At 44.1% G+C, this 27,165-nt stretch overlaps 1 protein-coding gene across 3 annotated transcripts in view; it reads left to right on the top strand.

Moving 5' to 3' along the window:
* RAF1 (Raf-1 proto-oncogene, serine/threonine kinase) overlaps positions 1-25,266 on the top strand; it is a 42,497-nt gene extending 17,231 nt beyond the window's left edge. For 2 of the 3 annotated variants that reach the window (XM_054280856.1, XM_054280855.1), the window contains exons 3-18: positions 3,621-3,836; positions 4,506-4,618; positions 5,606-5,708; positions 7,301-7,458; positions 8,364-8,462; positions 9,888-10,041; positions 13,158-13,185; positions 13,276-13,403; positions 14,457-14,574; positions 16,644-16,728; positions 17,805-17,981; positions 19,036-19,082; positions 20,630-20,748; positions 22,349-22,480; positions 22,986-23,120; positions 24,080-25,266. In XM_054280856.1, the coding sequence (XP_054136831.1) occupies positions 3,630-3,836; positions 4,506-4,618; positions 5,606-5,708; positions 7,301-7,458; positions 8,364-8,462; positions 9,888-10,041; positions 13,158-13,185; positions 13,276-13,403; positions 14,457-14,574; positions 16,644-16,728; positions 17,805-17,981; positions 19,036-19,082; positions 20,630-20,748; positions 22,349-22,480; positions 22,986-23,120; positions 24,080-24,220 (1,944 nt within the window). In that variant the 5' untranslated portion in view covers positions 3,621-3,629 and the 3' untranslated portion in view covers positions 24,221-25,266. The remainder of the gene's footprint in view (positions 1-3,620; positions 3,837-4,505; positions 4,619-5,605; positions 5,709-7,300; positions 7,459-8,363; positions 8,463-9,887; positions 10,042-13,157; positions 13,186-13,275; positions 13,404-14,456; positions 14,575-16,643; positions 16,729-17,804; positions 17,982-19,035; positions 19,083-20,629; positions 20,749-22,348; positions 22,481-22,985; positions 23,121-24,079) is intronic. The other variant, XM_054280858.1, reaches the window with a different exon arrangement.
* The last annotated feature ends 1,899 nt before the right edge of the window (positions 25,267-27,165 follow it).

Here is a 27,165-nt window from a genome sequence, read left to right as displayed (position 1 = left end):
GTATTGATTTATATCAATATCTTTGCACTGGAGAGCAGGAGAAAGGTGGAACTCATTCAGAAATCATCTCCTAAGCAGCAGTTTTGTCTGTCTGTCCTTCCATGAGAATAATCTGGAGTAAGGCTTGAGAAGTGAAGCCAGAATTTGAGTGTTCTCAGCCAGACTGTTCGTGGCCTGGGTCAGGAGGGGTCTGTGGAGCCTCGGGCACCCTCAGGGGGCTGCTCTGAATGGCTGCAGGAGTCAGCTGCAGGACAGTTTGGGTTTCTCCATCAAGCCCCACCTTTCCTGTGGATGCCAGAGCAGGTTTAGCATCTTTCCAGCAGGGATTCCCTGTCTCTCCCCAGCAGACTGAAGATCTGGTAAACTTCCCTTTCTCTCCCCCGCCCCTCCGCCCTCAGGCCTCTTGGCAGGTTTTTGGCAGCTCCAGGCCAGCTCTGACCTCTGTTCCCATCTTTTCCTCGGTGCTGGCTCCTCCCTGTGTGGGGAGGAGGAGAGCTGGGGATGGTGAGTGTGGTACATCCATTTGCTAGGGAAAGAACTCCTGTGAGCAAACCCACCTCAGCCAAAAGGGGTGGCAAACCCTCAGTGATGGCAGGAAAGAGCAGGGCAGTGCTGGGAGGGGGGACTGTGCCAGACATGGCCTGTTCTGACACTGTTCTGAGGCAGAGATCCTGGGAGAGAAGGATGCGAATGCCTAATTAAAGATAGAACTGACATTTGGATCTACACAGGCTCAGAGCAGTTGCTGTCTGTGGTTTCTGTGTGTGCAACAACCCTAAAATACATTGCTGTGATCTTCCCTGGTAGCTGTGCCTCAGTGTGCTGGGTTTGGGGAGAGAATGCCCTGAGAGCAGGGAAGTCACTTTTAGGGTATTTTTATCTTTTGTCAAAATGCAAGTGTGAATTCTTTGTCATTTCCTGCTTTCTCTGGAATTTTTCAGGAAATGTTGGCAGCATATCAAAATATTAAGTATAAATGTAAGGTTGGGGTGTTCTCAGCTTCTGTCAGCAGGGACAAGGAGGTTTTGGTGGCTGTCCTGCAATTCCTTAGCTCAGCTCAGCAGAAAAATCAAGTTGAGCTCCTATTTTTGTTTAGTTTCATCTGTTACCTGGAAGAGTGAAACAAAGGAGTTTCCCATAGGGGTTAAGTTCAGAGAAGCTCTCTGGGTTTCATCTTTCCCCTGTTATCTAAGAGTTTATCTCAGTTTTTATTGCTGCCATCTCAGGAGTTACTCTTTCAGCTGCCATGTGCATTATGTGGGTGTTGTAACTGAACACAACTTGTTTTTCACCTTTCTGGTGCCCAGGAATTGTGAGGTGTGTGGTGAACTTGGTTGTATTTTTCACTTTTACCTCTCACTTTTCAGAATGTCTCAGTGTCTTCTTATTCCCTTTTTTACATCAAATATAAAACTCTTGTCATTTATGTGCCATGGATTTAAAAATTAAAAAAAAAACCAAGTATCTCAATCCTGTTAGATGATTGAGCATGGAGTTTAAATCTTACTGATATTTAACATTTTGAACTTTTGGCCAACTGGACCTGCAGAGCTGATGGATTGAGGAGTGGCAGGGATTGGCAGGAGGGGAGGTGGGGCTGTGCTGGCAGTGCAGGAGATATTCAGGAGCTGGCTGAAAGTTCCCTTTGAGGCTGAGGGTGCTGCATGTGGTGGTCATGACTTCACCTAAACCAAACTTTCTCTGGAACTTTGTTCCATTTCCTTTCTGGCTGCTGCTCAGACCTGGCTTGAGGTCTGGACCAAAGGTACTTGCAAATGTGCTGTGAAGGAAAACACTGAAATTCAGCTGATCCTTCTGGGTTGGTTCCTTCACCCCTGTTCCCCACAAATTCCATTCCCCAAGTATCAATTTGCAGTGAAATGCCAGAATTGTGTTTATTACCCTGGTGATTCCCAGGTGTCACACACTGCAAAGCTCACACTGTGCATGTTCCTCACAGGTCTGATGAGTGCCATTTTTATTTTACATAAGTACCTGTGTCTGTAACTATTGTGGTGAGATACCCGTGTCTTTAAAGTCCAGAAAAGGCCACTTAACATTAGTGGAGATCTTTTTTTACCTAAGAATTTCATTGTTTTACCTCTTCAACTGAAACAAACACTGTTGGCTTTTCTCTGACATAAACCTGAGGAAATGTATTGGAGGGTTCAGATAATTGGAGGTGCAGGACCACACATGAGATGAGACTTGAGCAGCTGCTGGCAGGCGTTCAGTCAGTGTTGGATGTTGTGAATGAGGTTGTTGGGTTTCTGTACAGGCTTTGGTTTTGCCTAATTTTGAGTAAGATGTTTGAGTACAATTTGGAGTTCAAGCTGCTTTGCATTTGGGATAACTGGGGAGAAAATGCAGTGATGCCTTTATCTGTGTCCCTGCATGTGCAGAAATGTGTGCAGGGAGGGGGCTGTTGGTGTCCCTGCAGTGGGAGATGTTTATGAATTATAAAATGGTTTGGGTGGGAAGGGACCTCAGAGCCCCTCCAGTGCCACCCCTGCCATGGCAAGGACACCCCCACTGTCCCAGGTGCTCCCAGCCCTGTCCAGCCTGGCCTTGGGCACTGCCAGGGATCGAGGGGCAGCCACAGCTGCTCTGGGCACCTGTGCCAGGGCCTGCCCACCCTCACAGGGAGCAATTCCTGCCCAATATCCCATGTAAACCTCTTCCCTGTCTGTTTGAAGCCATTCCTTGTATCCTGTTAATTGTAAATAATCCCTCTCCATCTTTGTTGTTAGCTCTCTTCAGGTACTTAAAGGTTTCAGCTGGTTCACCCTGGAGCCTTTTCTTTCCCAGGCTGAACAATCCCAGTTGTCCCAGGTTTATTTATGCTGAAATATAACTGAGCATAATGAGTGTGAAAGTTGAGAAATATTTTTTTTTGCTGTTTCACACTATGTAAATTGTACTAATATTTATAAAAACCCAAATAACCAAAGCCTCAAAATCAGTGATAAAAATAGATTCCTTAATTAATTCTTTTCATTGTAATTCCTGTTGAGTTAATTAATTAATTAATTCTTTTCTTAACAGTGTGGGCTAATGCCTGTGTGGCACATCTGGTTTTCAGGACTGCTGTGCTGGCCTCCATTCTTGTCACCAGGGAGGGTTAGGCTGGAGCTCAGGGAAAGGTTCTGCCCCAGAGGGTGCTGGCACTGCCCAGGGAGTTGGCACAGCCCCGAGGCTGCCAGAGCTGCCAGGGGTGCCCAGGGTGGGATTGTTGGGGTGGCTGTGCAGGGCCAGGGTTGGACTGGGTGTTCCTGTGGGTCCCTTCCAGCTCAGGATATTCTGGTTCTACATTCTGGCCACCTCTCTGAAAGCCCCCCAGGCACTGGTCATGTGGATTCCCCTGCTGGTGAAGTGTAGTGGGAGGAATTAGACATCTGTTCCTGCTCTGTCTGTGTGTAAAAAGTGCAATGCTTTAGGAGCAGGCTGATTGTGCAGCTGGGGGTGAACTGTACCTGCAGTGCAGCTTGGTCACCTCCCAAAGCAGGGCAGCTCCAGAAGCTTCCAGAAAAGGCTGAGGTTTGTTCTGTGAGGAGAAGGGCGCAGCCCCACTGCAGAGTGAAGGACGTGCCCATTTCCCTGACTGTCCCAATGTTCCTTAGGCTGCACCAATGGAGCACATCCAGGGAGCTTGGAAGACCATCAGCAATGGCTTTGGCCTGAAGGATTCTGTCTTTGATGGCCCCAACTGCATCTCCCCCACGCTGGTGCAGCAGTTTGGGTACCAGCGCCGGGCGTCCGACGACGGCAAAATCTCGGATACGTCCAAAACCAGCAACACCATCCGCGTCTTCCTGCCCAACAAGCAGCGCACCGTGGTGAGTGTGGGCTCCAAATGCTCTCCTGCCCCCACTGGGGGTGGCCCTACCACCAGAAATCCCCTCCTTCAAAAGGTTCTTACTGGGGTTGAGTGATGGTCAGCAGCTGGGTGGTTTTAGAGGATGTGGTTTATTTGAAATATGCTCTGTATCTGTATTTTGAGAAGCTCTGCTGCTCTGTCTCAGTGCTGTGAATTTTCTAAAGCACATGAGCATGTTCCACATGAAAAGTCATTGTTGGATGACCTAAACAATGATGCCTGCATGACACTTCTGTCATTTTCCTCACTTGAAGTGTGGGGGTTAAAACCGAAGTGAAACTTGTTGAGCAAACGCTTCTGTTCAGTTTCTTGGAGCTGAGTGTACCTAATAATAGTCTTACCTAAAGTTTCCTGAAATATAAATTAAATTTTTATCTGTACTTGAGGTAGCTCCATTTGCCTGCATTTCTATTCCTTCTGGAGGCTGCCTGCTTGTGTAAAATCCTGTTTCATAGAAACTCAGAAGTTATAAAAAACAGAGAAGTTATAAAATGCCTTCAGAGCTTTGCAGGAGTGCACTTTGTGCAGCTTTCCTGGAATTTCTGAAAATGAGAAAATGGTCTTGGAAAAGCTTAAAGAGACTGTGCAGCAGTGTGTAAATGTTTTGTTGTGTCCCCCTCGCTCCCAGGTGAACGTGAGGAATGGGATGACCCTGCATGACTGCCTGATGAAGGCGCTGAAGGTCAGGGGGCTGCAGCCAGAGTGCTGTGCAGTGTTTCGACTTCTTGCTGAGCCCAAGGGGTAAGAGTCAAACTTCCTCCCAGAGAATGTAAAAATCTTGGGTTTGGAATAGCAGCAGTAATGTTTTCTTCCCCTCTGGATGATTTCTTTTGAAGCAGTTTGGTTGTGAACACTTTGTGTTGCTTTCTTTGCCTTCTTCTGGGGTAACTCTGTCAGCTTCCTGTGTATTGGCAATTTCAATTTTGTTTTAAAGCTAAATATTGAAAATATTTAAAATGGAGGGGTTCCCTCTAGTGCTTGCAGCCCCTTAGTGAGGGCTTTGCCATGCTCTAGAAGAAGTGATGCTTTCCTTCATATTGGAGGTGCATTTCTGTGCTGCCTTTGTGCTTGGTAAATTCAGTGTCAGTGGTTCTTAGCCCACTGCCCTGAACAGTTCCATGTGCTCAGTTTTAAGGCTCTGCATTCCTCTACAACTTCCCAATATCTGGATTTCAGTCTCACTCCAGATATTCCATATTTATTTGTAGGACTGGGGATGCTGCTATTAAATGCCAAGTGATTGTTTTACAAGCTGAGGGAGTGAAGGTATCTCATGGAGTTAATGCACTTCCCACCTCCTCAGGCTTGGCCTTAAAGCTCCCTGCAGCCTCAGGCATTTGTGGGGCTCCATCTCTGAGCAGCTGAGGCCATTCTGGGGCCACCAGTCCCTGCCCAAACACCTAATAGTGGCTTTTGTGTCACTGAGGTTGTCACAATAATTTCTGTTACATTTATAAGGGTGTTTCTGTGACTCCATTAAAGCTTCCAGGTGTTTTATGTCAATATTTTATAAAGAAATAACATGATAAAAATGAGCAGAAAAAGAGGTGACTTGCTTCTGATTTTTTGGAGAAAGACACTGAGATCTATCGAGCTCACTGTACGAGGTTAGCCATGATTTTTTGTGTATTTGTTTTGAATTTACTCAAGAAAACTCACCAGACACAATTGTTGTTGAGGCCAGACTTCTCCCCAAAGTGATTTTGTTGTCCCCATGTTCTCTTTCAGGAAGAAAGTGCGTTTGGATTGGAACACAGATGCTGCCTCTCTGATTGGAGAGGAGCTGCGAGTGGATTTCCTTGACCACGTCCCACTCACCACTCACAATTTTGTAAGCTTGTCCTGCTCTCTATTCTGCTGGGAATTTCATCACCTTAGCCACAGATTTGGCCAAAAAATGTTTTGGGCATTAGAAAGCTTCTGGCTTTCTGGACACAGGGATTTTCAGAGGTTGGGGTTGGTTCCTTCACCTCTGTTTCCCACAAATTCCATTCCCCAAATATCAATTTGCAGTGAAATGCCAGAATTGTGTTTATTACCCTGGTGATCCCCAGGTGTCACAGCCTGTCTAAGCTCACACTGTGCATGTTCCTCACAGATCTGATGAGTGCCATTTTTATTTTGCATAAATACCTGTGTCTGTAACTGTTGTGGTGAGATACCCGTGTCTTTAAAGTCCAGAAAAGGCAGAAAATTTCCATTTGCAGTCTCTAGCTCATCAGTCAAAAAAGGCTGGATAAGTTCAACAGCTTTACTGGACTGATGGTCCAATATTTATTATTTATACTGGATATTCATGGGTGCTGTTAATTCTGCAGGTCATGACATTATTTTGTGAGCTAATGCTGCCTTGACATGAGTGTTCTGTGGGTGAATGAAAGGCTTTACTTTGTAGTTCCTTCTCAAAAATGGATTATTTAAATTACTGATATTATTTTGTGTTTATTCCACACAGAACAAATAAGCAGAAGGTGGTTTTGTGCTTTGTGGGTTTTATATTTTTAAAAATTTTTTACAAATTCTTTTTTTTTGCAGAGATAATGCCCAACTCTAACTGTTTTACCTTGCATTACTGTCTTCTCCCTGGGAAGGAACTCTGTTCCCATATTTTAGCTTTTTTCTTCTTGTGTTCTAGAAATACATTGTGCTAATCTAAATCCTAAAGGATTGTAATTTACATCCATTGGAAAGGTTAAGATTGATTTGCAAAACCTGAAAGTCACTTTACTTCTACATTACATTTAAAAAAAAAATACAGAAAATGTCATCTGCAGCTGCTCAGCAGAAAATGAATATTTTTCTCCAGGTCTGGAGGAGGCTGAAATTGGGAGCTTTTCTCTCCAGTAGGTTCTGGAGGAAGAAGCCCCTTTGTTCATTTTAATATCTTTTCATACTTCACAAGCTTTTAAAAAAACAAAGTAGGCTGCCATTTAAAAAAAGTACAAATTCCTTCTATTGTTTTGATTACTAAGAAATGTATTTCTCATGCAAGGGATACTGGTTAGTCATAAACACCAAGAGTTTTGGCTAATAAAAAAAATGAATTGGGCTTTCCAGTCTGATGCTCTTTCACCTCTTTGGTGCTACTGAAAACAAACACAAACCCCAGCTCTTGGTTCACACAGCTCTGACACCTTGCTGAGCAAAACAATTGCTTTGCATTTGACAGAACACCTGTCCTTTTCTTTCTCTCTGTTTGTTTGTTCTGTAAATAAAGCCTTCAGTGTTTCTAAACTTCCCAGGTGTCCGACCAACCTGGAAATCCACTCTGGAATATTTGAGTGTGGTTTTAAGCTCAGTAGCAACCTGGGGCTCTGACAGCATTTTACCATGGTTATTTATTTCTGTTGGGCTCTGAAGATCCAAATGTCAGTTAATGAAGAGTTAATTAGTTAATTAATAATCACTGGCTGTGCTTTCCAGGCCAGGAAGACATTTCTGAAGCTTGCCTTCTGTGACATCTGCCAGAAGTTCCTGCTCAATGGCTTCCGCTGTCAGACGTGCGGCTACAAATTCCACGAGCACTGCAGCACCAAGGTGCCAACCATGTGTGTGGACTGGAGCAACATCAGGCAGCTCTTGTAAGGACTGCTCCTTTCTCATGGCACCAGCAAGTCTGGCTGGCTCTTGCTTTTGTGTGTCTGATCCCAGAGATCCTTTGGGGCTGTGGGGAAGGCAGTCCCTGTGAGCAGAATTGTGGGTCGAGCTCATGCAACAGCCAGCAATGAGTGTCTGTTCCCCAAAGGCCGTGCACATCAGCTGCAGTTTGTTCTTGCTCTGGGTTTTAATGTTCTGGGACAAGCAAACAAACACCTTGAATGGCCAGGCAGTTGCTGCAATGCCCTTTGAGCAGGGGACAGCAATTCCTCTCACAAGCACATGTTAGGAATCAACCAGGCCATGATTCAGTTGGATTTTAGCTGTTGGAAATTTAGTGTTCAGCTGTTCTACACCTCAGCTTCTGGTGAAAATGGTGAATGGTGAGAAAGCAGATGGAGGGTAATACTTTCCTAATACCAGCTACAAAAAGTTGAAAATTATTATGTTAGAAGTCCTTTTATGCAAAAGTGTTAAAGCCTGTAATTGTTTTTGTTTCTTAGTGGTTATAACTTTTTATAACTAAACTTGGTCATGTGGTTCTGCATTTTCCCATTCTAAGAGAGTGCAGGATGACTTGTGCCACTTGGTGCTACCTGGTTTTAATAGAGCTAAATTGTGTCAAGTGCCCTTTCAGGAAAATCTGAAGTCTGATATAAAAAGATTTTGTCTCTCAAGTTTGGAAAGAACACGTGGAACTTTTCTTTGGGAGTCTGAAGGCAGAGATTTCAGTTGTACACAGAGGAAAAACACGATGTAAAGACAGGAATGTGTTCATGAAGTTAATCATGCTGCAAAGAAACAGCCCTTTCAAATTTCAGCTTTCGAGAGCATTGTACAGGAGGTAGTGTAGCAGTTGAAGTTGTAATTGTTTTTGTTGATATTTCAGATTGTTCCCAAATTCAAATATCAGTGACAGTGGTGTCCCTGCACTACCTCCCTTGACAATGAGGCGGATGCGGGAGTCTGTCTCCCGGATACCTGTTAGGTAAGCTTGTATTTCCTGTCATTTCTCTCTTGGGAAATACACTTCTCTCAAAACAATCCATCCAAAGCAGCCAGAGACCCCCAGCTCCTCCAAAGCAGAGCAGTCTGATACAAGGTTGGGATCAATGTGCAAGGCAGTAACACCACTTCATCACAGACAACTCTTTCTTGTTCTCAGATCCACCAAAGCATTGATTGCAGATTTCATAGTTTCAATTTTTAGCCTTAAAATTTTAAGGTAGAGTATTAAAGACTTTTTGGAGACCTTTGTTTTCCTGCCTAAGAAAATCCAAGGCTCCCTTTTGGTATTTTTGTGAATAAATTTTATTTTATCCGATCAGGTAGTGTGCATTTGAGAGTTTGTGTCTCGTGGTGGATGATTCACATCATAACTAAAATAATGCTCTGATATTCTGATGACAGATAGGAGTTTAAGGAGAGAACAGTGAGAACTGAAAATATGCTCTTCTTAAAGAAAATTCTGATACCTAAAGAGAAGTTTCCTGTAGTTTTAAGTGCTGAAATGGAAGTTGTGTCCCTTTCCAAGGAGCCTGTCCCCTGACCCTAACACGTGCCTGTATTCTTTCCCTTGAAATTCTAGAGGCTGAAGAGAGCAGGCCAGCTTTTGTTTTTTCTGCACCCATTTGAACAATCTGGCCAGGAATGAGGCACAGAGCACGTAGCTGACTTGTAAATGGTTCTATGTCTTTATTTCTTTATTTTAATGGGAACTGCATCAGGAATTGATCTTTGCTATCTCACTCTTATTTCCAGTGTTGTTGAACAGTGAGTTATTAACTTTACAGATCTTTGTGAAGGCTGGCCCATTTCAGTTAAGATGCATTTGTGTTTTGGGATCCTTATGGCCTGAGTGGCCTTAGCTGTGATTTATAACTCTTTGTTGAGCTGGATTTTAGTCTTGGCCTCCTTTTAACTGGTGTTGGGTTTCATGACTTCCTTGCTGGCTGTTCTGTGCAAACCATTGAACAGTCTTGCAAAGCTTTGCAGATTCAGGGCTTAGCTCTTAAGCTGTGCATTTAACAGGCTTGAAATGAGCAGTTTGTTTAGTTTCACAGTCCTGAATTCATCTCTCAGAGCCAGTATTTTGTCAGTGTATTAAATGTGATTTGATGGGGATTGAGGTGGCAAAATTCCTAACAGCAAAACCAGACCTCAGCTAAACACGCTAATTAAATAGATGAGCTGACAAGATCTTCAAGTTTTTCAAATTTATTTCTTAAATTAAACTGGGACTGATTCAGCTGACCATGTAGTTTAGTTGATGTGTAAATCCCAGCTTTTTCTCTGCTTGGAATTGTGTGTGCATTGCTTTTGGACAGGTTACATTGAACAGTGTTTTTCACTTGCCAGAGGAGGGGAAATAAAAATAACCACAACTCTCCCTTTGTCTCTGTTTCCTTCTCAGCTCCCAGCACAGGTATTCTACACCTCATGCCTTCACTTTCAACCCATCCAACCCTTCCTCTGAGGGCTCTCTGTCCCAAAGGCAGCGCTCCACCTCCACCCCCAACGTGCACATGGTCAGCACCACCCTGCCCGTGGACAGCAGGATCATTGAGGTAACCCAGCAGGGCTGCCCTGCCCTGCCACAGCCCTGGGGCCTTGCCTTCCCTGCCTTCCTCCCCTCTGCTCTCTGGCTGCCTCAGCTGCCTCACTGGGGAAGGCATCAGGACACACCTTTGCACAGGGAGTTCATTGTTAATTCTTGCAGTTTATCAGCTTGGCTGGAATAATGGTGAATTCTAGGGGGATGGAAAGAGGTTTAGCAGTTAGTCAGTTTTGTGAAGAATGCTTTTTAGACGTGTCTAAAAATGTTCTTCTAAATTTAAAAGTCTGGGTTTGTGGGGGGCTGGTGTTAATTTTCAGTCAGACTGAAGGTGCCCTGAGTCTGAGTAGGTCAGAGCTTCTTGGGGATCTGTTTTGTGTTGCACTGAAGGGAATTAATGACAGCTCTGGGCCTGTGGGCTGAAGCCAGTCTAGCTGAGACTATTCCTGCTCTTCTTGCCTTCAAACACCTTTTTCTTGTATTTTCCTCCCTTAGACTGGCAGTGAGGGACAACTCTTGGAAATCAGGCTTAAGTGGCTGGGTTTCCTTAATTTTGATTTGTGATAACTTTAACAAAGTGGTGTGCAGGAAATGCTGAACTGCAGGACCTGGCAGAGACAGCAAACACTGTTTGTTGCTTTTGCCTCTGGAATAATTTAAAAACTCTGGAGGCCCAGCAAAAGCCTTTCACTGCTGAGCTCACCTGCATCTTCAGCTGTGATTTATGGACTTGTGTGAAACCTGAAGATCCTCTGAAGGGATGAGAGAGTTCCTCTGGCCCTTGGCGGCAGAGCAAGAGTGCCCTGCAGCCCAGGAAGCATTTTTGGTCAGAGGCTGTGTCAGCTGGGTTTGTGTCCTCCCTTTCTCTCTGGGTTCTTTGGCTCCCAGCCCTTTTTGCTGGTTCTGATGGCACAAACCACAATGGAGCACTCAAGAAAATTGAATTATTGATCTGGGTAGAGTGATGAGTCTTTAAGGAGACATTTTTTCTTTATTCTTTATACAGAGCAGTAAAGACAAACACTTTCTATTCTGGATCTTCACATTACCATAAAAATAGTTGTTACATCCTAAAGGCTTTTAAAAGGCCCCAAAGCAATCCAGAAAGAAAGTAGCAGAGACTTTCTAATGAACCAGGAGAAAAACTGTAATAAAAAATGGTTTAGCCAAGGATAGATCCTAGTGAACCTCTGGGTTTGAGCAGGAATACTTCAAAATTTTACTGCACTTAATTATCGTTTATCAAGCAAATTAGCTTACTTTTTCTTTCATTTAGCCTAACATTTAATTTTTAGAAATATTTTTTTATACTTCCTCTGTTCTTTTCTTTTATCTCTTACTGTGTTGGCCTAGAATAACAGCCTGAATGCTTCTCCCAGCTCCTGGTGCAGACGCTTTTGTTTGAGGGGAAGAGTAGGTATTTCCTTGGTGCCTTCTGTTTCCTTGTCATTAACAGCATTGCTGGGACTTGTGAGCCATGGCAGTGTCCACCTGCAGTGTTTAATCTGGACCTGGGCTGATGAGAATCTTGCCAGCATGTTTATACTCAAGTATTGAGGCTGTTAATTGGAAGAGGCAAATTGATAAAGAGCTTCATGTTCAGTTTATCTGGTTGAATTCATCCTCTCTGAGTGTGAGTAGGCTTGGATTAGAATGCATTAAACAGCCTTTAAACAAAACCTTCTCAAAACACATCCATTGGGTGGCTTTTCCCTCTGGAAATGGTTTTTAGTGGCTGTCCCCATCCAAAGCCCTGAGATTAAGAACAATTTTACTGTTCTTATTTCCCATCAAAGTAAAGTTGACAAACTACAGCCCTGGGGATGGTGTTACTTGTGTAGGAACAGGGGGTTTGGTTTGTTTGCTGTTGAATTCAGAAGCAAATGAACAAATATTCACATCAGGATTGAAGCTCAAAAATACTTTTTCAAAGTAATTCCACATAGATAAAAGTATGAGAAACAATTTGAATTCTTTAGTTATCCTTTGCCAGCTTCCTTGAAAGCACTTACATTCTCAGGCTGATGTACAAAACCAATCACTTGTGATTTGGGTTCTGAAAGGCTTTATTATCCTTAAACTGAACAAAATAATGGAATTGAGGAGTTCTTCATTGGTTGTCCATGCAGATTTTAATCCACTCAGGTGTGGAGCAGTGGCAATCTGCAAGAATGCTGCACTTAGTCCAGCCTGGGTGAATGCAACTAATTAGCTAAACCAATGTATTTCATAACTGAATCTTTGCTCAGGATAATCTTAATTTGAAACTGTGGAGTGCAATGTGGGCTTGTTCTGTCCTCCTATGAAATCTTACAGTTATTATTCTACTAATTAGTTAGAGAATTTGCATTGACTTCTGTTAACTTTGACAGTGTTTAACCTCTCTGTAGTGCATGTTCTTGCTTTGTACTCACACAGTCCCTGGATATTTTCCCTTTGCTGTTTGTACTTTGGGATAATGCCAAAGGCAGGTGAGAAAAGCTGTGCAGTGCTGTTTGTCAGAGCTTAGTTCTCTCTTGTGCATGGCTCTAGAGTTGTGTTGTGCCCGTGGCATGAGGTGACACTTGTGGCACTGTCCTGGTGACCTGTGGGAAACACTGCTCAAATGCCAAATTCCCTGTGGGAATGTGCTTGGAAAAGGAGAGGGCTTTGTGTAGGGGCACTTGTGTAGCTTTTTTGGGGTTGAAGTATGTACAGCTGTTTCACATGGGTGTTGAGGTGGAATATTTGGGGGGGTTAAAGTCCTGCTTTACCCAGAAGCTGTTTGGGAGTTGTCCCCTGGGGCAGAGCCGTGCCAGGAGCTCTGTCCACACCTGGAACACGAGCATGAGGTGCAGGGGGAATGCAGGCAGTGTTGCTGCTGGTTCTTCTTGTTTTGTGCCCTTTTCTCTTTCCTTTTTGGTAGCAGTCCTTTCAGTATGCTGTGACTCTTCCCTGTGTTGTCAGAATTCACAAGTTGCATGGGTTTCCTGCAGGATTGGTGTGATGAGCAGATCCCCAATCCTGGAGCTGCTGGCCAGTGCTGCATTGCACTAAAACTGGCCCAGCAATTTCCACTCCAGCCCTGCTTGTTCCTTTGTGTGCTCTTTGTTCCTTTATTAACTTTATTATCTATTTTCTCTGTTGCAGGATGCAATTCGAAGCCATAGTGAATCAGGTATGGTTTCAAAAATAAAACATTTTTAATATGGTTTGATTTGGTTGTTTTTTTGTTCATCAACTGTTTTCTTGTGTTTCTGTCTCAAAGCCTCACCCTCTGCTCTGTCTGGAAGTCCTAACAATATGAGCCCAACTGGCTGGTCTCAGCCTAAAACCCCAGTCCCAGCCCAAAGAGAGAGAGCCCCTGCATCTAACACACAAGAAAAAAACAAAATTGTAAGTATGGTGTTTGTTGTAATTAAAAAATGAGTTACACCCTGCTGGGAGAGTGGTGAGGGATGAATTTCTGCCCTGAAAGGTGCAGGGATGAATTTCTGCCCTAAAAAGTGCAGGGATGAATTTCTGCACTGAAAAGTAATAATCTTGGATTGCTCTGCACTGTGTATAGAGGAGCAATTTATTATCATTAATTGGGGAATGATGGCACTGTTATAAATGGGTTATAAATGCTCAGAACAAAGTGTTCTGGGTTGCAAATGAGTTTCAGGCAGTGGTGTGACATTGTCAGTGCAGGTCCAAGGATTTCCTTTTAAATCTTTCAAGGTTACATCCTTTTGATCCAGTTTTAATTTATTTAAAATTGGCTTTATTAGCCCTGTTTGAACTATGTGTTTCCAGTGCCTTCATTTCCATTGCCAATGCCTTCATTTCCCTTGGACAGTCAAATGTCTCAGGGAAAAACAGATTTTACAAAATGCAGCTTTTCCCTCAAAGGTTTGATTTGAACTTAGAGGTGGGGGAAAGAAAGAAGAGTTAATAATATCTTGATATCTTGAAATTTTTGAAGGCTTCTAAGCTTTCACAAGGAAAACACAGTTGCTCAGTGGGATTCACAGTTTTAGCTCACTTACACATTGGGAATTTTGTTCTTATCTGTTTGACTTATTCCATTTAAATATGTTATTTAATTTAGGATTAATACAGAATTTTAGCATTGTGCTTTTGAAGAAACCACTTTCTTAAATATTTCAGATGTATTTTATGTTCAGACAGAACATAAAATACATGTTCCTTAGGGTTTAATTTTCTAGTGCAGACCTTCATGATAAACAGTTCAAGACATCCATGAAAATGGGTGATTTTTTATTTGGGTTTTTTGCTAAAAACCCCAACCACCCTCCCAAACTGAGGAGAAAAACAAAAATCCAAACTGCAGGGCCAGCCCCTCAAGGTGTCAGGGGGAAGTTGTGTGAAGGAAGTTATTTAATTTATTTGTGTGTGTATAATACAGGTGATTACAAATGAAATCCCTGTGAATTGTTGTTGCAGAGGCCTCGTGGACAGAGAGACTCCAGCTATTACTGGGAGATAGAAGCCAGTGAAGTGATGCTGTCCACCAGGATAGGCTCAGGCTCTTTTGGGACAGTTTACAAGGGCAAGTGGCACGGTGAGTCTGCAGCTGGGGGGCAGCACCCAGGGAAAATGGAGCTTGGGGTGCTGGGTGCTCAGCTGCCTCCAAAGAAAGAGGGAAAATGGATTTAGGGTGCTGCGTGCTCATCCTTTCACCAAGGGCACAGAGGAAATGGATTATGGGGTGCTGGGTGCTCATCCTTCACCAAAGGGAAAAGGGATCTTGGGGTGCTGGGTGCTCATCTGCCACCGAATGGAAAAGGGATTTAGGGGTGCTGGGTGCTCATCCTTCCCTAAGGGAACAGGGAGAATGGGTGTAGGGGTGCTGGGTGCTCTTTTGCCACAAAAGGGAAAAGGGATTTATTGCCACTGGGTGCTCATCTGCCACCAAAGGCACAGGGAAAATGCATTTGGGGTGCTCTGTGCTCATCCTTCACCAAAGGCACAAGGAAAATGGATTTAGGAGTGCTGGATGCTCATCCTTCACCAAAGGGAAAAGGCATTTTGGGGTGCTCAGTGCTCAGTTTCCACCAAAGGGAAAATGAATTTATTGCTGCTGGGTGCTCTGCCACCAAAGGCACAGAGAGAATGGATTTAGGGGTGCTGGGTGCTCATCCTTCACCAAGGGAAGAGGGAGAATGGGTTTTAGGGGTGCTGGGTGTTCATCTTCCACCAAAGGGAAAATGGATTTATTGCTGTTGGGTGCTCATCCTTCACTAAGGGAACAGGGAGAATGGATTTATTGTTGCTGGGTGCTCATCTGCCTTCAAAAAGAAAATGGATTTATTGCTGCTGAGTGCTCAGCTGCCACCAAAGGGAGAATGGGTTTAGGGGTGCTGGGTGCTAATCCTTCACCAAGGGCACAGGGGAAATGGATATTGAGGTGCTGGATGCTCAGCTGCCTCCAAAAGGAAAATGGATTTAGGGGTGCTGGGTGCTCATCCTTCACCAAAGGGAAAATGGATTTATTGCTGCTGGGTGCTCATCCTTCACCCAAGGCCCAGGCAGAACCAGGATCTGCTGTGTAAGAGCAGCCCTGGGGTTAAAGCAAAGCTGACACCAAACCTCAATCTCACAACTCTCCATTCTCACTGCTCTGATCTCTTCACTCCCATGTTCCAGTCCAGTTTGCTTTCTGAAAAGGGTTTATTTTCTGTTAGCTGGGAAATTCCACAGCCTGCTCTTCAATTATATTTAGCTTCTCTTAAAACCTTGGTGGTTTAATAAGCATGGAAAGGAAATCAGCATAAATAAATTGTGGAGTTTTTCAATGAAAAAATGATTAATATGAGAGTTTGATCTTTAGGTAATGGGAATATTTTGAAAACAGGCACCCTGCAAAGCTGCAGAATTTGTTTCCAAATTCATGACTTGTGATTTTGAACAGAAACATACAGAAACCCCTCCAGGCTTTAATTTAAATGGCAGAATTGTCAGAAAAAAAAACCCTAAAAAAACAAATCTGGAAACCTACCTGCTGCCCTCTACTTTTAATGAGTAAATACTTGCATGTCTCAAAGTCCAGATGCTGTCAGCAGCAAGGGAAGCAATATTGTTACACTGAAAGTCATGAACAGGTTCTGATTTTCATTATGGGACACAGAAATCAAGAGGAAAAATTACTTCAATCAGATTTTGTAATAAAAACTAAATTCATATTATGATTTATTTTAGTAGAACATTCACACCTCTTCAAGAATTAGATAATTAATGAAAGCATGAAGGAGAGCTGTTGGGTTTTTCTAATGTGCTCAGATGAAGTTTATATATAAAACACTTCAATATTTAAATTTGATAATAAAACCACAAAGGTGTGTGTACATATGTCCTGCAAAAAGGAGGAGAGAATAAAAATTTAAGGGAATTTTTTCCCTTAAAAATAGAAGGGAAGTATGTAAATAATTAATTAATGGCTTTTTCCATTAGACTGAAATTCAGCTCAATTAATTGCTTGATACCACAGGAATTTGCAGGGAAATCTTGACCCTTTAGTAGAGGTGTGCTGTGCACAGATGAGGAATTTTAATTACATTGTTTATTAATGTTAATTTGAGGAGGAGAGCAAAGCTGCATTTTCAGTAACTTTAGTGGTAATTGTATTTCCAGGGGATGTAGCAGTGAAGATCCTAAAGGTTGTAGACCCAACCCCAGAGCAGTTCCAGGCTTTCAGGAATGAAGTGGCTGTCCTGAGGTGAGTTGGTGTTGCACTGCTAAATTCTGATATTCCAGCTGCTGCATTTGCCTCCCTGGAGCCTTCTGGCCCAATGTTCTGTGCACAAAAAGCAGATTTCCAGAGAAAAATAAAAAAGACAATCCTATTTCAGAGTATTTTTGTGGTCTCCTAACACCCACATTGCTCAGACCACACTGGGCAGTGAAGGTGGACATTAATAAATTCTGCCCTAATTCTCACCACATTTGAACTCTTCAAGTGTTGAAGTTCCTCTTCAAATTGCAGCACAATAATTTTTTTTTCCTGAAGCACATGCACTGCTCAGTGTAACTGTTCTCTGCTTTCAGATCTTGAGGTTTTTTAGTGTCTGTGATGTTACTGCTGAAAATGAACCAAGTAGATACATAAAAAACCCATCTCTGTATCTGATAATTCCTTGAGGGTTTATAGCCATCCTTTGGTTTCTCTTGGGGAAAAATCAGGGGTGGAAAGAAAAGCTCTGGTCTTTGAAAGCAGCTGGGAATGGGGAAGAGTTGGGATAGAAGGAAAAGCTCTGGCTTGCAAAAGCATTTGGGAATGGAGAAAAAACGGGGGTGGAAAGAAAAGCTCTGGCTTCTGAAAGCAGCTGGGAATGGGGAAAAATTTGGGGTGGAAAGAAAAGTTCTGGTTTGTGAAACCAGCTGGGAATGGGGAAGAATTGGGGGTTGGAAGGAAGTCTTTAGTCTTCCACCTAAAGCTGGGATTTGCCCCAGCTTCCAGGGTGATTTCTGCCATTCCAGTAACTTCTAACCCCACTTGCAAGTGTGGCTGTTGCTTGTTGATGTCAAACCATTTGGGTTTTCAGGCATCCTTTTCTTAAATGTTGATTTCAAATAACTAAAAGGAGCATTGTAACTAAAATACAAAAGACCAGCTGATAAACAGAAAATGGCAACTGTGTTGTATTTTAATTATCTGTGAGCCCAGATTTCACTCCCACCCTGAGCTGGGACTGCAGGGATGAGTGAGGTGCATCCAGCCAGGAGTGCCCTTTGAGCAGCCCCGGGGAACCCTTTGGGTGCAGCCACTGATTTCTCTTGGTGCTCCTCTGTCAGGAAGACCCGGCACGTGAACATCCTGCTCTTCATGGGCTACATGACCAAGGACAACCTGGCCATTGTCACCCAGTGGTGTGAGGGCAGCAGCCTCTACAAACACCTGCACGTGCAGGAGACCAAGTTCCAGATGTTCCAGCTGATCGACATCGCCCGCCAGACGGCCCAGGGCATGGAGTGAGTGCCTTCCCTTTTCCCCCCTTTCTTTTTTCCCCCCTCTTTCCCTTTTGCCCCCTTTCCCTTTTCCCCCCCTCTTTCCCTTTTCCCCCCCTTTCCCTTTTTCCCCCCCCTTTCCCTTTTTCCCCCCCCCTTTCCCTTTTTCCCCCCCTTTCCCTTTTTTCCCCCCCCTTTCCCTTTTTCCCCCCCCTTTCCCTTTTTTCCCCCCCCTTTCCCTTTTTTCCCCCCCCTTTCCCTTTTTTCCCCCCCCTTTCCCTTTTTTCCCCCCCCTTTCCCTTTTTTCCCCCCCCTTTCCCTTTTTTCCCCCCCCCTTTCCCTTTTTTCCCCCCCCTTTCCCTTTTTTCCCCCTTCTTTCCCTTTTCCCCCTTCTTTCCCTTTCCCTCCTCCCATTTTCCCTATCTGCTTGTCCAGCCTGAGCTCTGCTGCAGTGAGCAGATGAAATGCTGTTGCAAATTCAGAATGAGGGAGCTTTTCCTCCCTGTGTTAGTGTAACCCTGCAGTGTCTGACACACACTGATGGACGCTCTGTGGGCTGAGGGGTGGCTGCTCTGTTCCCCAGGACTCACCCAGATGTTTCTGGAAGCATTTCCAGCTCTGCTTTCAGCCCTGGCTCTGATGCTGAGAGCACAGGAGCAGCTGCAGAGCTCAAGGCCCAGGTTTGCAAACCAGACTCCAGGAGCTGGGCAGGTTAAATGTCCATTTGGAGCAGCCACACTCCAGGATCTGGGCAGGTTTCAGTGCCCATTTGGAGCAGACTCCAGGATCTGGGCAGGTTTCAGTGCCCATTTGGAGCAGGCAGCCCCAGCACAGGGCACAGAGCTCATGGCTGTGAGCACAGCCCCAGGTTCCCAGGGTTAATGAATTTGTGCCACTCCTTCCTGGCATTTCTTCTCTGCACTGAGCACAGCTCCATGTCTTTGTTCCCAAAGTAGATTTGTGGAAAGCCAGAAGGGGTTGGGTGTGGGATAAACTGAATGAACTGTCTGGGGGCAATGAAAATGCTGATTGTTTGTGAGCAGCCCTGCTAATGGCTCTTGTGCTTTTCCCTTCACAGCTATTTACATGCAAAGAACATCATCCACAGAGACATGAAATCCAATAGTATCCTTCCTGAGTCTCCATTCTCTGCTGGGAGGGAGGGAGGGAGGGAGGGAGGGATTTCTTAATGGTGATTTGGAGCTTGCTTTCTGTGGGGGTTGCAGCAGCTTTTTAAAATATATTTATATATATAACTACTAATGGGCAATCCCTGTTGATGAGCTAGCAAGGACTTCCACAGGACAGCTGTGCTTGTTTACCACACTTGGGATAAAGATGTGCAACAGTTGTGCTCCAGAATTCTCTTATTTTACTGAAATGAGGTTTATTCAGTCCTCTGGTAGCCACATGCTGCTCTCATTGATGGGAGCTGTGCGTTCTTCTGTGTGCACATATGAGTTTGTTTCTGTCTCTTGGGTGTTTTTAGTATGTTTAAAACTCCTCACATAGCTGGCAGAAATGAAGCCAAAAGTCTTACTTTAAACTCAAGAAAAGGCAGCCTTTTACTATTATATTTTGTGCAAAAATAAATATTCAGTAAGACATCTGGAGTGAAAATGTTGTGAGCTGGTTTCTTTCGCCTTGGAAATGCCTGATTTTGGAATTACCAGAACATCCCTGGAGATGGGAACTGGGGCTTCCTTCCATCAGATGTGACCAGGATGTTTTGGCAAATGTCATCATAAAAAATCTGCCAAGTCCAGGAGTTCCACAGTGTCAGTGAATTCCATTTTCAGTTTAAAAAAACTCAATTATTTTACAGTATAGGAGGCCAGAAATTTGTGATTCCTAGTAATCATTACTAGGAATCACAAATTTCTGGCCTCTATACTGTAAAAGTATAGAGGCCAAAAGTATAGGAAAGTTAGCTCTGCTCCTGACATAGAAATGAGAAAGAGTCAGTCATGTTTATATTTCTGAATTATCTTCTTGAACTTGCAGCATTCCTAAGTGGAATCATTAAATGAAAACTTCTTAAAAAAAACCCAGCAAAGAAGGTGCTGAGGTTATTTTAATATATATTGTACTATTATATATTTAATATATATAATAAATATGTTATATATTTAATATAATAAATATGGTTATATATTTAATATAATAAATATGGTTATAGATAGATAGATAGATATAGAGATATATATATATAAAATATAGATATCAGTGACAGATCCATGAAGGAGATAATGATAAATACTGTGGATATCTTTCCAGTTAGAATCATAGTTAAACCTCAGCAGATCTGCCAGAGAACTTTATGGAAATAGATTTTATTTTGATATTTATTTCTCCTTGTAATTGTTTTTTTTTAATTTTCTTTTCTGAGTTTGAGACCTCTGAGCTGTTTCCCTTTCTCAGTTATGTAAGGAGCTGCAGCCATGGATGGCAGTGAACTGTTGATTTCTGTCCTGGCTCACCATAAAGATAAATCTACAAATGCTGCTGAACATTGCTCTGGTTTGGTGTTAAATGTTAATTTAAAATCCCTTTCCTTTGTTTGCCATACAGCTCCCAGCAGGTTTCAATAAAACAAGCAGCACTTGCCAGTCAGGTCAGAAAATACCCAATGTTTGACTCAGTTTTGTGCAGTTTCTTTAACAAAGCCACAGATATATTTCTTCATGAAGGCCTCACAGTGAAAATAGGAGACTTTGGTCTGGCAACTGTGAAATCCAGGTGGAGTGGGTCCCAGCAGGTGGAGCAGCCCACGGGCTCCATCCTGTGGATGGTGAGCACAAATTCCCTGCTTTCAATGCTCTGCACCTGCCCCTGAACACCCAGGTCTGTCAGTCTGTCTGGGCTTTTGTTCAGCTCTAGGACAAGGGAAAATTGGGGCTGAATTGTGCAAAGCAGGCACCAGGCACCCATGGACTCTCCACTGGGGTTGTGAGTTATTTGAAATATTCAGGGCTGTCAGTGTACCTGGGAATGTGCATTAAAAATGTCAGGATGCTTTGTGCTCTGTAAAATACACACATCACCTGAAACAGAGATCCAGAAGCAGAAATGTTCTTTTCTGTAAAAAAATTGTACAAAAAGCCAAATTTTAAAAAACTTTTCATATAAGGATTTAAAACTAATTCACCCAATGGCATGCAATGTGTTTGTGTACATAAAACAGACCTTGGGAAAGAAAACCCTGCATATTTGCTTATTGCAGGCTTTAAAAAAATTAATATATTTATTTTAGTTATTTGTAGCCCATGTTTGCTGAGCTGTCACAGGAGGGAAGGTTGTTTCTGTTTCCTTGGAAGCTCCTGAGATCTCTTATTGTACTTTAGTGCTTTCCTTAATAATTCTGAGGGGATTCTTTAGGAGGGAGAAAATATCTCAGCCAATGGGGAAAATTCTTCTGATGGTTCACACCTTGTTTTGCTCAGCCATCTGACAGTGTTTATTTTAAGAAGCTTCATAATTGGCAAAGATGTTAAAATGTTCCTGCATTTCTTCCCTGATCTGTTCAATATGTGCTGGTTTGTGTTTGGCTTTCACATTTCCTGGCCATGTTTTGGTATCAGTTTACAATATATGAGAGGTTTTTTATTTTTGAAAATATTTTTAATATATATTTATGTATTTTTATATATTTATATATATAAATATATATTATATTTGTTTAACCTTGATACCAGTTTAAGAACTGATGGTGAAACTCAGGCTCAGTTCTGTGTAAGGTGTAACAGGAGTCAGTAAATGTTGCAAATCCAAATATTAATATTTTTTTCTAATGGCAAAATGCTTGTTCAGGTAAAGCATTGATTTTTTTTGTGTGTGTGTACTGTATTGATATTTTTAATAAGATGTGGAGTAGCCTGAACTTCTCCAGAGCCTTAGGTAACCTCATCAAACTTCGGGGAAATATGCAAAATGTTAAAATGTTCCTGCATTTCTTCCCTGATCTGTTCAGTATGTGCTGGTTTGTGTTTGGCTTTCACATTTCCTGACCAAGTTTTGGTATCAGTTTACAAGAGATGAGAGTTTTGTACTTTCCCTTTTAACCTTGATTCCAGTTTAAGAACTGATGGTGAAACTCAGGCTCAGTTCTGTGTAAGGTGTAACAGGAGTCAATAAATGTTGCAAATCCAAATATTAATATTTTTTCTAATGGCAAAATGCTTGTTCAGTTAAAGCATTGATTTTTTGGTGTGTTGTATTGATAATAAGATGTGGAGTAGCCTGAGCTTCCCCAGAGCCTTAGGTGAACTCATCAGGCTTTGGGGTGCCCTTTGCTCACTGATTTCCAGCTGAGCTCACTGTCTGAGCTTCCCAAATGCTCTCTTGGCTGTCTGGTGTTGCTGCTGAGTTCTGTTTGTGTTTGTTCCCTGCAGGCGCCCGAGGTGATCCGGATGCAGGACAGCAACCCCTTCAGCTTCCAGTCAGATGTCTACTCCTATGGAATAGTGCTCTACGAGCTGATGACAGGGGAGCTGCCCTACTCCCACATCAACAACAGGGATCAGGTAGGAGCCCCCTGGGGGCAGCCCAGCTCACCTCTGCCCATGGCACATCCCCTGGCCTGGAGAAATGCGGGGAAAATAGAAATTTATTATTTGTTAAACCAGCTGAGGTGGTGCTGACAGCCTGCATGGTGTCAGCAGTGAATGTGAGTTCACCTCAGGATTGACAGGGCAGGTACTCAAAGGAGAAAATTCCCTGTTCATAAACATTTGAAGTGCCCTGTTAGTTTATTCCCAGGTGCACAGTAAAATACTGCTTTATACAGTTGTAGTTACAGGAAATTCCCATTTTGGTGTTAAATATCCTGCTGCTACGTCAGGAAGATTGGATTTGGTGCTTTTTATTAAGGGAAAAACCCAGTAACTATTGTCCAGCCTTGGAATATTGAATATCTGTGTTTGGTCTGTGCTGTTAGGCAGCCCAACCTGCAGGGCAGTGCCCTGTGGGACTGGGTTCAGCCAGGGAGCCCCCTGTGTGACCTGGTTTTTGTGGGTGGTTGTTTTGCAGATCATTTTCATGGTTGGCAGGGGCTACGCTTCCCCAGACCTCAGCAAGCTGTACAAGAACTGCCCCAAGGCCATGAAGAGGCTGGTAGCAGATTGCCTGAAGAAAGTCAGGGAAGAGAGGCCTCTGTTCCCACAGGTGAGTGAGGGTCCTGCCCCTGAGGGGTGAGGGTTTGTGAGGAGCCCTTGGCACACAGGACCTGCTCAGATGGAAATTGTGGTTAACAGGAACTGCAGCCTTGCCCTGGTGCTGTGTTCATTGCTAATGCAGCTCTGGGCTGTGTTGTGGTTGGACTGACAGTTCTGGGACTGGGAGTCCATGGAGGCTGTGCTGGGCATTCATCACCTCACCTGCCCAGAGACAAACCAAACCCCCTCAGTCCAGAAGAGTGAAATCTATCTCTGGATATTCCTTTCATTTTAGAGTTGAGGGAAATGAGAGGCCACTGCTCCTTTCCTTCCCCACAACTCTGAACAAGGAAACAAAATCCACTGGGGGGTGTAAACTCCTGGAGCAATTCTTGGTATTTCTACAAGGGATGCTTTACCTTTTCCTGTCACTATGGGGATGGACTATAGACTTCCTTATACTCATTAATTATGAGTAATTAATTAATTAAACATCAGCAGTTCTGGAAAAATACCTTCCTGCTGTTGCAGTCAAGCATTGTTTAGAAAGTTCTTTTTGAACATCAGGCAGAAGATGCAGTTCCTTCCCAGTTACTCTGCTGGAGGGTGGTTTAGATGCTCATTAATTGCTCCTGATTATCTGTGAATTGATGAAAATTGATGAAATTGATCCTCCCAACCTCTGGAACCCCCTGAGGCCCTCCCAGCACTGACAGAGCAGAGTGGGCAGAGCTGGGCTCCTCCACTCTGTGTTCAGTGCCCCATGGAGCATTAATGTGAAACTTGAACTGGGTAAGAACTGAGTGAGTGAATGGATGAATGAATGAATGAGTGAAGGTTTGAATGGAAGCAGAGGGGGCTGCAGGCCCCACAGGCCTCTCAGAGCTGGTGTGGGTTTAAATGGAGGGTTTGAATGGAAGCAGAGGGAGCTGCAGGTCCCACAGGCCTCTCAGAGCTCTCTTTCCCCAGATCCTGTCCTCCATCGAGCTGCTGCAGCACTCTCTGCCCAAGATCAACCGCAGCGCCTCGGAGCCGTCCCTGCACCGCGCCGCCCACACCGAGGACATCAACGCGTGCACGCTGACCTCCAGCAGGCTGCCCGTGTTCTGAGAGCTCTGCCCTGCCCCCAGCAGGCTGTTCCGAGCGCTCTGCCCCTGTTCCGAGCTCTCCTGCCCTGCTCCAGGCTGGGGCTGCAGGGGGAACTCGAGCTGTCCAGGCTCCTCCGGCAGGACTCCGTGTCCCACGCCACCAAGAAGCTGCTCTGGATTCGTGCAGTTCTCAGCCTGCAGGGACACAGCTCCTCATTGCCTTTGCTACCATCTCTTGTTCTGGGAGAGGTAACAGACTACAAATCAAGAGATCTATTACTATTTTTTTAATAGATGCACTTGAGCCTTATTTTGCCCTTCCCAGAAGCGGTGGCTGTTTGTCTGGCAGTGGTTCTGGCTGGCTTTGCTCTGGGCCCAGTGAGGGGCTCTGGGGACAGGGGATGTTCTGGTGCTCTGACTGCCCCTGCCAAGTGTCACCTCACCCTGGGCATTGTGCCTGGAGCGGGAAGAGGAAATAACTCTGGAAATCAGCTCCTGCCTAAGAGCTTCACCAAGCCAATGAAATAAGTTCAAATGCTAATTCAACACAAAATAGTTTTGCAATAGTTTTGCACATAGAAGAAAAACTCTTGCAAAAGGATGGAATCTGTCGTGAATTGTCCTGCTCAGAGAGAAGGAGATGAGCCAGTCCTGCTTTGGTCATCTTGAGAAGCCTCCCAGCTGCCTTTGGTACTATGGACCTGCTGTTGGTGCAGCCCAGGCAGGGTGGGTGAGGAGGGCTGGGCTGGGAGAGCCTGGGGGTGTCCCCTCTCCTGCTGGGGGTGTCCCCTCTCCTGCAGAGGCTGAGGTGTCCCCTCTCCTGCAGAGGGTGTCCCCCTTCCTGCAGAGATTGAGGATTGAGGATGTTCCCCCTCCTGCAGAGGCTGCATCCAGCAGGAGCTGTTGTCCAAGAGATGCACTAGCAAGAGGAAACTGAGCATATACAGTTTTTCTTGTTGATTTGGGTTTTAATTTTTTTTTTGTTTTTATTGCTCCTGAGAAAATGCATTTATTGTAAGCCAAGGTTCCTCTTGATTATCTTATTTTAATAAAATAAATTAAATTTTAGGTTTAAGATTCAATGTCATCATTTTAATGGAGTCAGCCACAGTTCTTACTGGGACATCTGCATTTGGAAAACTCAAGAAATGACATTTCTGAATAGGTTTTTAAAAAGTAACTGATAAATAACAGCAGTGCAAGTAAAAACACACTTGATAAAACAACCTGTACGTTTCCAGTCATGACAAGACAGTTTGTGTGCTGTAGTGATCTTTGAGCAGCAGCTGCTTTGGACACCCTGATGAGCTCCCAGGCTCCTGCCCTGCCCCGCTCTGGCTCCATTTTCTCTTCTTTTCACTGAGGTGCAAGGGAGGGTTTTGTGTTGGCTGAACTCCAGGAGGACAGAACAGGTCGGTGAAGCTAAACATGGATTTTTTCAAAGAGCAGGTGGTGAAATGTGAAATGTGGCTATTAGGGCACAATGGGAACTCATTTGGGGTTTTGCCTCACTGGGGGTCAGGGGTGGCTGTGCCCTCTGCACCCCAAAGCTCTGGGCAGAGCTGCTGCCTTTGCTGGGAGCTGGGACAGGCCCTGGAATGGCCACACAGCCCCTGCAGCCTCTGCTCTGCAGCAGCAGCACCCACAGAGCTCCTGGGAGACGGAGAACCAGACCCAGACACCAGCTCCAGTTTGGCCTCAGAACATTCTGGAACAGGGATGTGAAGGGCAGGATGTGAATCCTGGGTGATAACTGAGAATGCTGTGAGCTTTGCTTCCTCAACAGGAAATTGGGACTTGAACTCTCCATTTTGTTCTGCATGGTTTTTATCAATATTATTGTATTTGGACTGCAACTCTAAACATTATTTATCTCTAGTTGTCACTTCATTATAAGCTGAAAACATGGAAGGAAAAATCCCAGAAGAGGTAAGCTGCTTTTACTTTAACTCTGAATTCCCAAAAGGAACCATTAAGCTGTGGTTTTTAAACCAGATCATGTGTCTCTTGAAAAAATGAAGTATTTTGGATAAGTAGGTTTATTTTAACCAGCACTTGATGTCCAGTTAAAGGAAAGGTGCTGAGTGAAGAACTTAGAAACCCAGACATGGTAAATCCCTGGTACTTTTGTAAAACAAGTCATGTTTTTAATTTCAGACTATCCCTCATGGCTTCTTGGGGCAGAGTAAATCAGGAATGTTCTGTTTAGGGTGAAGAACATCCTCTCCATTGATTTTTTTTTAAGTGTATTCCTGACAATATTTCTTTCTGGCAAAAAAAATTTAGGTGGAGGGGCACATGGGAATGAGCTTCAGTGGGAGGGTGAGGGCTGGGAAGTATTCTGGGATGGAAAGGGTGTTTGGGTGTCCCTGACCCATTGATCTGGGTGTGTGACATCCTCTCAGGGATAATTCACCTGCTTTGTAATTAGTGCTGACCAACTGCACTGACTGGACCTCAGCCTTTGCTGGGCCGGCTTTACCAAGAGAGGGAATTGAAGTTACAGCCATGCAAGGCCAGCCCTGACTGCAGTGAGCCCTGCCACAGTTACTGCAGGGGGAAATGATGGGGAGTTCAATTTCCAGTGAGAGCAGGGGGCACAGCTGGCACAGGGGAGGAGCTCCTGAGCCAGAAGTGCCAACAGCAGCTGAGAGAGAGGATCATCCTGGATCACTGCTCTGCTGCCAGCTGGGGTGTTGGAATGCCAGGCTGAGGCTCCTGCTGCTCCCTCCCAGAGCCTGCTGCCACCCCCAGGGCTGGCCCTGTGTGCTCAGGGCTCTCCGAACACATTTTGCTCCATCATTTCCCACCCCTGATTACAAACCTTCCTGTCCTTGGCCTTTCTCTCTTACACATTTTAAAGTATTATCTTTATGCTTTTATATTGCTTTAGATAACAACCAAAGGAGTTCACACCTTCCATGGCAACTCAAGTGTTCTAAAACAAACCCCACATCTCTGTTGGTG

The sequence above is a fragment of the Melozone crissalis genome, unplaced genomic scaffold (genome assembly GCF_028551555.1).
Source record: "Melozone crissalis strain CALT ecotype California unplaced genomic scaffold, PUWL_Pcris_2 ptg000029l_1, whole genome shotgun sequence".
Classification (NCBI taxonomy): Eukaryota; Metazoa; Chordata; class Aves; order Passeriformes; family Passerellidae; genus Melozone; species Melozone crissalis.
The sequence above is the reverse complement of the archived record's forward strand: the minus strand, read 5'-3'. Positions and strand labels throughout refer to the sequence as shown.